This window comes from Austrofundulus limnaeus, unplaced genomic scaffold (genome assembly GCF_001266775.1).
Source record: "Austrofundulus limnaeus strain Quisiro unplaced genomic scaffold, Austrofundulus_limnaeus-1.0 Scaffold325, whole genome shotgun sequence".
Classification (NCBI taxonomy): domain Eukaryota; kingdom Metazoa; phylum Chordata; class Actinopteri; order Cyprinodontiformes; family Rivulidae; genus Austrofundulus; species Austrofundulus limnaeus.
Window position 1 is genome coordinate 57933 of NW_013952727.1, and position 10278 is coordinate 68210.

At 39.8% G+C, this 10278-nt stretch overlaps 1 protein-coding gene across 1 annotated transcript in view; it reads left to right on the forward strand.

Moving 5' to 3' along the window:
• LOC106527453 (fibulin-7) overlaps positions 1-7586 on the forward strand; it is a gene marked incomplete in the record, with an annotated part of 17890 nt that extends 10304 nt beyond the window's left edge. The window contains 1 exon segment of the mRNA XM_014022342.1: positions 7068-7586. Coding sequence (XP_013877796.1) covers positions 7068-7428 — 361 coding nt within the window.
• Between the last annotated feature and the right edge of the window lie 2692 nt (positions 7587-10278).

Below are 10278 nucleotides of genomic sequence, written 5' to 3' on the forward strand. Positions count from 1 at the left end.
CACACACACACACACACACACACACACACACACCGTTAGGCAAGTCCCATTGAGATCTCTTTTTCAAGGAGGCCTGGGCCTGAAGGCAACCCATTGTACATGTTTTTGGGGGTGGGGGACACCAGAGAACCCGGAGAAAACCCACTCAAGCCCGAGGAGAACATGCAAACTCCACACAGAAAGACCCCAGGTCTGAACCGGGGATCAAACCCAGAACCTTCTTGCTGTGAGGCGTCGGTGCTATCCACTGAGCCATCGTCAAGCCGTATATATGTACTTTTTGTTTTTATCTAAGTGTACAAATCCATTACAACAAAAGTGCATCTATTATTGAACAGTTTATTTACTGTATTTAGAGTATTTTCCTCTGTGAATTTTTTCTATTCAGTGAAGCTTCGATGACCAGGGCTCCTTGTACTGCCTTTCATTGGTTTGTTCACATCATTAGACACGTCAGATCTATTTTGAGTTTAGCAGTGCTTTATTTGTGTCTCACTTTTGCTCCCTGTGCTTATCATTGTGGAGCCCATATGTATAAAAGAGACAAATGTTTTTTTAGTGGGTGAAATAAATAGGTCTGCATGTTGTGTCTAACTGGGTGAAAATTCTCTGATAAAAGGGTGGCCATTTTAATAAATGGGTTCAAGGAACTTAGCATTTGGTTCAAACAACTGGGTTTAGTGTTTTAGCAACTGAAAAACTGTAAAATGTCCTTAACTCTTCTTGTAGCTGCTCTCAAAACGGTTTTCTTTTCTGGGTGCATCTTTTCTTTTTTGGGTGAATGGGTGAAGTGTAAAGCTCTATATAAATTCAAGCCATTTACCGTTTTCTCACCAAAAGGAGGGCGTTAGTGAATTTTTTGCAATAACTCACATTTCCTTAGTAGCTCTAAAGGAAAACATTTCCAAGCATTGTGAGCAATGCTGGTTAATTTGTGTCCAACAAATGTAAACCCTAATCCTACTCTGACATTTTATACCAACATATATAATATTATTATTACGCTAACCGGATTATGGTGGGTCGACCATATGTTTTCACATCATTAGTCTGCTTTCCAACACCATGGAGTAAACTTTCCCATAAAGGCTGAGAAGTGAGATTCTTTCATAGCTGGAACACTCTGGTCCCCCTAACTACTACCCTGGTCCTCCACGCAACACTGAAGATACGTGTCAACCATAAGAGCCCCACATCTTCAGCATCTGAGGGGAAATCTCATGGCACCCTGCCACAGGGGACCTTTTTTAATACTTTACTATGGTAATGGACTTCCCAGAAGACCTCAGACTCTGCCTTCTTAAAGGTGGGCATTGGTGGTCAGATTCAGGAGAACCTAAAATTGTTCTAACACTCAACAATATCCCATCAAACCAAGCACAACCTGAGATGAAGCCTACTTTCTCAGGCCAACTGAAAGTCCTTCTCTGTGGCATCTTGCTTCATTTTTTGCATCCGCAACAACAGACATCACAGTGCTACAGACAGATCACTCTGTGCCTGTCGACTGTCAGGAGTCCTATGACAGTCAAATTCTAAATGTCTCATTCTCCATATTGATGGCCTCCAACACTGCTGGTGTTCATTGGTTGCCGTTGTTACAGGCAGTGACCCTCAGGCCACAGTTCTTCATAACCTCAGCGTTTCATTTCTCTCTTTCTAAAGCTAACGGCTCACAAAGCTCAAAGTTAACTTTCTGAGAGTCTGCACAAAGCCCACTGTCTGGAATACCCCCTGGTACCATCCAGATGGATACAAAATGATTGTGATAAGTTTTCTGGTCAGGACAGAGACATGCTTGCACTTTAATAAGAAGCTAACAAACTGTCTGTTTCAAAATAAACAACAATACAATCAGGAATCTGTGAGAACAATGGAACAACAAATGCATGAAGTGGAGAAAGAATGAAAACCAAAAACCACTCACCTCAGAGCCCTGTAATTTGAAAACAATGAGTTGAACCTGAGAGAGAGCCACTTCCTTTCTTCGCCTGTGATTTAGCTGTTCTCGAACAAAAAACTGAGGTTTAGCCTGACATGAACTATACAGTTTTCAGGCTCCAGTCTATTTCATTGGTCAGTAAGGAAAAAAAGATGGCCCGAGACATGTTTACCAATCATAGATTTTTTTATTTATTCTTACAGATAAATCATAATTTTGTGCAACAATGTAGGATGGAGCATGATTAACAGATGGAGGATTGAAATTTTGTTACTGATTGACTGAATTTTAAATACAGTCTTATGTTTTACACTTTGTGATCAATTAGTCTTTTAAATGGAGAAAACCAGTATCTATGTACAGTTTCTATGTAATGAGTCCCTCCTCAGCAGGATAAACAAGGACTTGTTGACATATGTAACAGTGCTGATGTAAAAGGTATCGTCCCAGGGGTGTGACCAGGTTGTGTTATTGTGGCAAAAGGGAGGGAGTTTTAGTTTAAATTTACTTTAGCAACTTGACAACGCCAATTGGGAAACTCACCCAACAAGTTCAAGCAAGGATGCAGATTCAGAGTTTCACCAGGACAACAGACTGAGTTTCACATAAATAAAATGCTTTATTAGGAAAAAAACAAGTTACATTTAAAAACCACTCTGGCGATGTATTGCTTGATCCCTAAAAAAGGGGGGGGCATGAAACTTAATAGTCACCAACTTGTTCCAATTAAAATAAATAAAACATGCAATATGAGAAAGGAAGCAAACTCAATAATTAAAGGGATCCACAATTAGTTGTAACATTAGTCTATTTGATAAACATATATTTTAACTGTAAAATAAAGACTGTAAAAACACGCTGACGCTATATTGCCTTATATGTATTAGCTCAGCGCTATAGCGCGACAAACAAGCTAAACTGAGGTCCTCCATCCATATTTTCAGCTGCAGGCTGAGTTATTTTTGTGTTCCCCTCTCTGTCATGTAGATGGAGGACCTCAGTGACGAGAGGAGAATGTGTAGCGCTGAGCTAATACATATATATGGTGATAGCATCGGGGCTAATGCTAACAGGCTAAGCTGAGGTTCTTCTTCCATGAAGCAGCTCTGTTGTCCTCCATCCATATTTTCAGTTACAAATTGAGTCATTTCTACCTTCTCCTCTCTGTCAACGCTCTCTGGTTTCTTTTAAAAGAGTCGATCATCAGACATTGTCCCAGATTAACCTTCAGGGTGGATATAGCTCGCTCACACCAAGGACCTATCCATGTCATCATTTACCCAGAATGCTTTGCGTGTAAATAAAATGGCCCCATCCGTGTAACATATTTTTAAACTTTTAGTTTAAAAATTATAAAAACTGAACAACCTACAGTATTTTTACAGTCTTTATTTTACAGTTAAAATATATGTTTATCAAATAAAGTCTAATGTTACAACTAATCATGGATCCCTTTTAAACAAAAGAAATCAAACAAATTAATAGGTTAAATCAATAGTGCAAAAACACGAACAAAGTAAATCAAAAACTAAATTATGGACCAAATGGTGAAAGCCCAGCCAGACAGTTACCACAGAGTTGAAGCCGTTACTGTTCAGTCCTTTAGCTGCCAAATCATCAGCAGCAGCAGCGGTGAAGTAGTCTGATCACTTCAATAAAATCCAGACAAGAACAACAAGACAAGACAGCAGAGCGTCCTGGTGCATCAAAGCGTGTACGTTGAAGCATTACACACAGCAGTGCAGAGTCCGTGCCTACAAAACAGAGCATATTAACTCTAGATCCAGATAAACAAAATAAAGAAACACTAGATAGATCTAAGTGGCTGGCCTCTTACCAGGGATCAGAAGCGCAGCCTCCAGAGTTGAGAACGGATCAGCAGGACAACAACAGGGGGAAGCCATGCGCCACTAACAATCCCGACTGCAGCTGGAAACACCAGCAAAGCAGCAGAGCTACAGAACACATTCAGCAGGTGTAACACCCAAAAACCACAAAGCCCAAACTGCTAACACGTCAGAAATGGCACGTCCAGTTTCTGATGAGCGGATTCTGTGACCGGCTGACACACAGCAGGAGGAACAAAGTCTCACACACAGGAGCTGCAACCTGCCCAACTATAAAGCAGTCTGCCACGCCCATCAATCAGTGCTGCGCTCTGAGCAACACGGACCTCACTGAGGGAGGCCGTAGCAAAATCAGGAGCAGAGGCAAAATATGCCATTGTGTTTGTTTGCTGATAAGAATCAGGGTTACAGGCACTGGACAGTGGCTCTGAGCAATGAGATGGAGTTTTTAAATCTGAGGAATAAAGCTTTTTAGCAGGGAAAACACTTGTTTTTTCTGTGCAATTATTCTGGCTACCAATTTTTGATCACATTTTTCTTACAAATTGATGACCGTCGATGTGATTGGTTGAAAACCCGTTTGATTATTAGTTTTGACTGCTGTCAAAGAAGCCAAGAGTGCTCTGAGACGTCAACTGCTGAGACTGAGGACAACCAAGCTTTCCAGATGCCTCCTCTTTGCCAAAGAGTAATTCAGTCAGCTTCTCCAGAAGGTAGCAGTGTTGGAGAATAAGATCCATCATCTGGAAGAGATGGGTGCTTTATAAGAGACAACACGCGTAGAAAACAGCAAGAAGACCGAGAGGGGAAATCCGGATTCGGAATAGATTGGAACTGGGTTGAGGAGCAGGTCTTCCTGGAACTTTTTTGGCACGAAACCAAAGAATCTCTCCGGAAGAATTCAGTACTTGGATGAAATAGTATGGCCACAGCTGCAGAGAAACTCCCCAATGCTGAAATAAAACAGCAGTGGATTTTTGACAAAATAAATAACAGTGAATCAGTGGGAAACTCAGGAATTTCACCACAAAACTGATTTGCTCCACTTTTACAAGCCTGTTACTCAAATGACAGCTTATTTTCAGACAAAAGCGAGATAGCTCAGACCAGAGTCAGCCCAAAACCAAAACAAAATTTGGAAAGAAACTTCCACAAATCAAGAAAGGCTGATTGTAGCTGACTGAGCTGCGGATGAGATTAAATGGTTTTGGAACAAGGAAAAAAGCCAAGGTTCTTAGCTTTGCTGATAACATGGTGTCTGATCTCACAGAGAAGATACTGGAAATCACAGCTGAATATCCAGCTCTAACGATGCTTGTCCCCACAGCCTGATGTGGTGATGAGAAATTTAGGTCCTTAACAGGTGACTCAAAAACCTGTGAAGAGAACTCTGAGGTCTTTATAGTCTATTTCAACTTCTGGGGGGTAGAGAAAACACTTGTTTAAGGCACATGGACTCAGTTTGAATCAGTTTTTTGCTGAGTTGATGGCTTCAAACACGGCCTACTTCCTGAGCCAGATGAACAAAGTTCCTGTTGGAAACAGACAAGAGGAAATAAATCAGCTGATATCTCAGAAGCCTGAAGGACAACTGCAGCCGACTGAGACAAAGATGGAACTTGAAGTTCAGATGAGTGACACGGAATCCCACCAGAGGAAGCAAGAAATGAGTTCCCCCAAAATTCAACTGGGGAACAAATGAACCCCCTTCCTCTTCACCAAGACCCCAACTCTTCAACTAAAAATGAGAACTAAAACCTACTCCCTGAAGAAGACCATGATGTGGAGACAGCAGAGGACCCTGTGGAACAAGAAGAAATGCTTTGCTATATATATAGCGACAGAGGAGGAGATACAAGAGTGGAAAGACGATATTATGCACAGATAAAATGAAGAGTATTTTTTATATCTCGGAGGAATAAAAATGGAATTTCTGAGGTTGAAAGAAATATCCTGTTGCGAGGAACAGAAGTTAGAAACTTAAGAGAGAATTTCATTTTATTTCCTTATAATTTGTATTTACATAACTTATATTATGCCAAGAAATGGATATTAAAGAAAAATTTGGGACTGATTATCTGAATTTTAAATAGTCTTACACTTTGTGATCAGTCATTTATTTTAAAATGTGATGGACTTGCATGGTGTCCATGGTGTATCCCGCAAAATAAACATACAAAAAGTCAATGGGCCTCATGCAAGAACCGTTCGTACGCACAGATTTGTTCTGAAGTTGTGCGTACGAGTGATTTAGGAGAATTTGTGGCATTCACCAATGTTTTCGTATTCTACGATTTTTTTCAGATACGAACAAAATTCACGAGTGGTCCAGACCTGTCGTTTATTTTACAAGTAGTCAGTCTGCTGTTATCCAGATGGATTTTTCTCACAAATAACTTCATATTTCATTAAAAGATATTTTGAGTTGAAAATAAATCACACTCCATAATTATGTTGACAATAGGTTATTCTGTTTGAACTGGAATTAGATTTTAAATGTAACGAACAACATGAATTGGTTAGATTAAATTGGCTTTTAATGCTGTTGTATGACACTACAATATTAATATGAAGATCTTAAACTAAAAACCAACTTAAATTATGCATTAACTGAAGTTTGGAGACATTTTAAAATGCTTTTTTTTTTCAGAAACGCATCTGACACATGCGGCGCTCGGGAGGGGGGAGACGGCCAGGGGTGGGGGTGCACGACTGCTCCTCTGAATAAATGAAACCTATGTAACACAGTTGTTTACACTTAAAATTAAAAATATTTGACCAAAGAAAAACTGGAGCAGGACTAGAGAGAGATGAATATGATTTAGATTTTTATTTCTGTGACAGGAGACACGACATTAACAGCAGTCATCATTTCATTCATTGGCTTTAAAGCAGCTCCTTTAATTCCACAGCTGACGCTGCTAAAATTGACAGATATTTTTTCTGGATCTCTTCAATCTCTGAACTCGTAAATTTCTTCTTTTTTTACTTTACGATGTCATTAATTAATAATTATGCTAATCTCCTCTCCTTGTGCATGAGCAGTTGATACACATTCATCAGTTTACATTCCTCATTTACACTCTTTTCCTGAAGATAGAAGAGTTTGTTGAATCTGGCATGACATGTTCATATGAACCCTTCGTACGAACAAAAGTAAGACAAATTTAGGATAAGAATACAAACATGTTCTTGCATGAGGCCCAATGTTTCACAATTTACAGAGTTTGTAACTAAAGTTCTGCCCACTGGTGGAATGTTTGTTTGTTTTGTTCCAGGCGCTGTGAGAGGAACCCATGTATGCTGGAAGACAAAGCCTGCAGCCAGGCTCCAAATTCCATCTCTTTCCACTTCCTGGCTGTGGTTTCCAACATGTCCGCCCCTCGAGTCCTCTTTCGGGTGTCTGCAGCTCGGGTGCTGGGTGACACGCTGCGGTTTGGACTGGCAGGTGGTCGCGGCCGGGGACACTTCAGCGTGCAGCGCACTGGTCAGCAGACCGGCACCCTTCTCCTGGTGACACCCATCAAAGGTCCAGCTACGCTGGAGGCTGAGGTGGAGATGAGCGAGCTGGAGCGCAGCAACCTGCTGGGCCGCTACCTGACCAAGGTGACCCTGTTCGTCTCTCCTTACATGTTCTAGGAGAGAAGATGAAGAGGTGTTCACCACGTTGGTCACATCACTCAGTCTGATGAATAGATTCATTTCATATCCAGTTAACTTGTATGAAGTCTTCATCTATGTTGTGTTATTTTGTTAAAGGTTTCAGCGCTTTTCTTTAAACTACTTATTGCAAAGTATGTGATGAAAGATTTGCCCAATTATTTGTCAGATTACTTTTTTTTCCCAAATATGGGCGACTCATTCTGGTCAGTTCACTGTGAATCCTGTTTCTCATGTCAAATTACAACAGACTTGAAAAGTCTTAGAGCCTCAGAAATTGAAGTGACAAACAAGCTCAACAGCCTATTTCAGGAGCTCAAAGATGAACTTTCACTAAAAGGTTTAAAATCTGGTCTACATGTAGAACTCACCAAGATGCACCAAAGGTTTCTTGGAGGCATGACTTAAACCCAACAGGAAGTCTATATTGGATCAAATGGGACATTTTGTAGCTTTAGAAATAAACTTGATTTTATTAGATTTTTTAAAGTATATTTTAAACACTATACTGTATTTACTATATGTAATACTATATAATTCAGAGCTTATATTTACTGTATTTATGAACAATTAGTCATAAAACTAAGCAAAACTGCTGTTTTAAAAGTCAGTGAGAACAATTGTGTTTTAAGACGACTTTAAACCAACAAGAACTAAAAACCATCTATGAAGAAGCAGCCGGTTCCACAGTTTAGGATCTACAGCTTTAGACTCGATCACCTCTGTGGGCCAGCCTGGACCTTAGGACAACTTTAGACCTGATCACCTCTGTGGTATGGTTGGGCAATATTAGCAAAAAAACTGATCATGATTAATTGGTGTATTTAGCTGATAATGATTAATTTGATGATTAATCCCCTGGAGTCCCTGAACACCCTCATGTCCTAGTCACATGACCAGTTTAGAGGGAAAGATTTGCTCATCATAAAAATCTGTTCCAAATTGTGTCAAAACCACAGGCTTCAGGCTATACATCAATTTTTAAATTGTTGATAGATAAATAAATTACAGAACTTTTTTTTTAAATGTTCGTCATATTTGAAGCGGAGAGGAGCACCAACCGGACTGACTCACCAGTCAGTCCGGTCGGCATTAATCGTATTAATCATCAAGTGCCAAAAAATTATTGTTTTTCTGATGATTAATTGCACATGATACGATTATGCCCAACCCTATTCTGTGGACCAGCCTGGACCTTGTGCCCACCAAAAGCAAATGATCATGAGATCTAAGGCATCTTGAGGAAGCAGGAAGTCAGACAGTTCTACAGGAGTCGGTCCATTCAGGGCCTTATAAGTTGTCAGTAAAACTTTTACAGACTGACAGGGAACCAGTGAAGGGAAGCAGCACCTTCTAAAACCTCAAAGCTGAGTTTCCTGAAACTTGGATGGATCCATCCATCCATCATCTATACCCGCTTCTTCCTTTCAGGCTCGCAGGTGCCCAGATCCAGCAGTCACAGTGTGAGGGGTGGGGTACACCCTGGACAGGTCTCAAGTCCATCACAGAGACACACAGAGACAAAAAACCATTCACTCTCTCACTTAGGGACAATTTAGAGTTATCAGTTAACCTAACAGTCATGTTTTTGGTCTGTGGGAGGAAGCCGGAGTACCTGGAGAGAACCCACGCGTGCACGGAGAGAACATGCAAACTCTACCCAGAAAGGTCCCCGGGCCAGGGTTTGAACTGGTGACCTTCTTGCTGAGAGGCAACAGAGTCACTGTGCGCCAACTTGGAGAAAATATAATGTTAATTATTATATTATTGAGAAAATATAATTAACATTATATTTTCTCAGACAAAAACAGAAAAAATGATGTCATCTATCCCCTCAGTAGCAGATAAATTGAATCTCATTGGAGTTTGAGAGACACGACTGTGAATATTTGACATTCAAAGATGAAGCATAAGTACAAGAAGTGTGTGAATTTATTTTGTGATTTTGCTTTGAATTTCATTGAATGCAGATGGATTGATTGACTGTAACAACTATTTTTCTCTGCATTTTAGATTAATAAACTATCTTAAAAAAATTAAAATGCAAAACATTTAGCTGACTGCAGTGTAGGGAGTGAACCATTCCTTCAGCCATTTTGTATTTTAAACCCATACACAGAACGTCAGATCATGGAGCAGAGTTATACTGTATCAGCTACTCTTTGATCCAGTACATGAGCACAAAATGGGATTTCACTAATTTAACTCATTAAAAACATCAACATCATAAGACAAATGATTTAAATCAAGAGGTCTTTGTGATGAAAAGTAAAGAAATCCATCATCCAGAGGTTTAGGGATTCATTTATCCTTCAGATACATTCATTCTGAGCAGGAAGTTCCACTTGGAAATATCATTTTCTGTCTTTTACTGGATCAGGTTTAGATTTTTCATACTTTAGACTTACTGTATGTGCTCCTTCACTTCTGATTACGTTGTTAATGTTTCTCCCTTTAGGACACAATAAATAATGTATGACAAGAAATGCCCAGGTTTCATTTATGCAAAGAAAGGTTCTGAATCATTAATTCTGCTCCGTTCACTCACCAAATAATCTTGTTTTGTACCAGCGTTAACATTTTACACCTGTGCACTTTAACAAATGCATGAACCATTAAAGGATCTAGGTTTTATTTTATAGCCAGAATAATTGTGTGTGCTTGAATAAACATTTACAATCAATAAAGACTAAACAGGAAGTGCTCACGTGTTGTTAAAACAAAAAAGGAAAGCGAAGCTCTCGATTTACCGGTCGATCTACGTTCCTACCCTCATCTATGGTCATGAGCTTTGGGTCATGACCATAGATGAGGGTAGGAACGTAGATC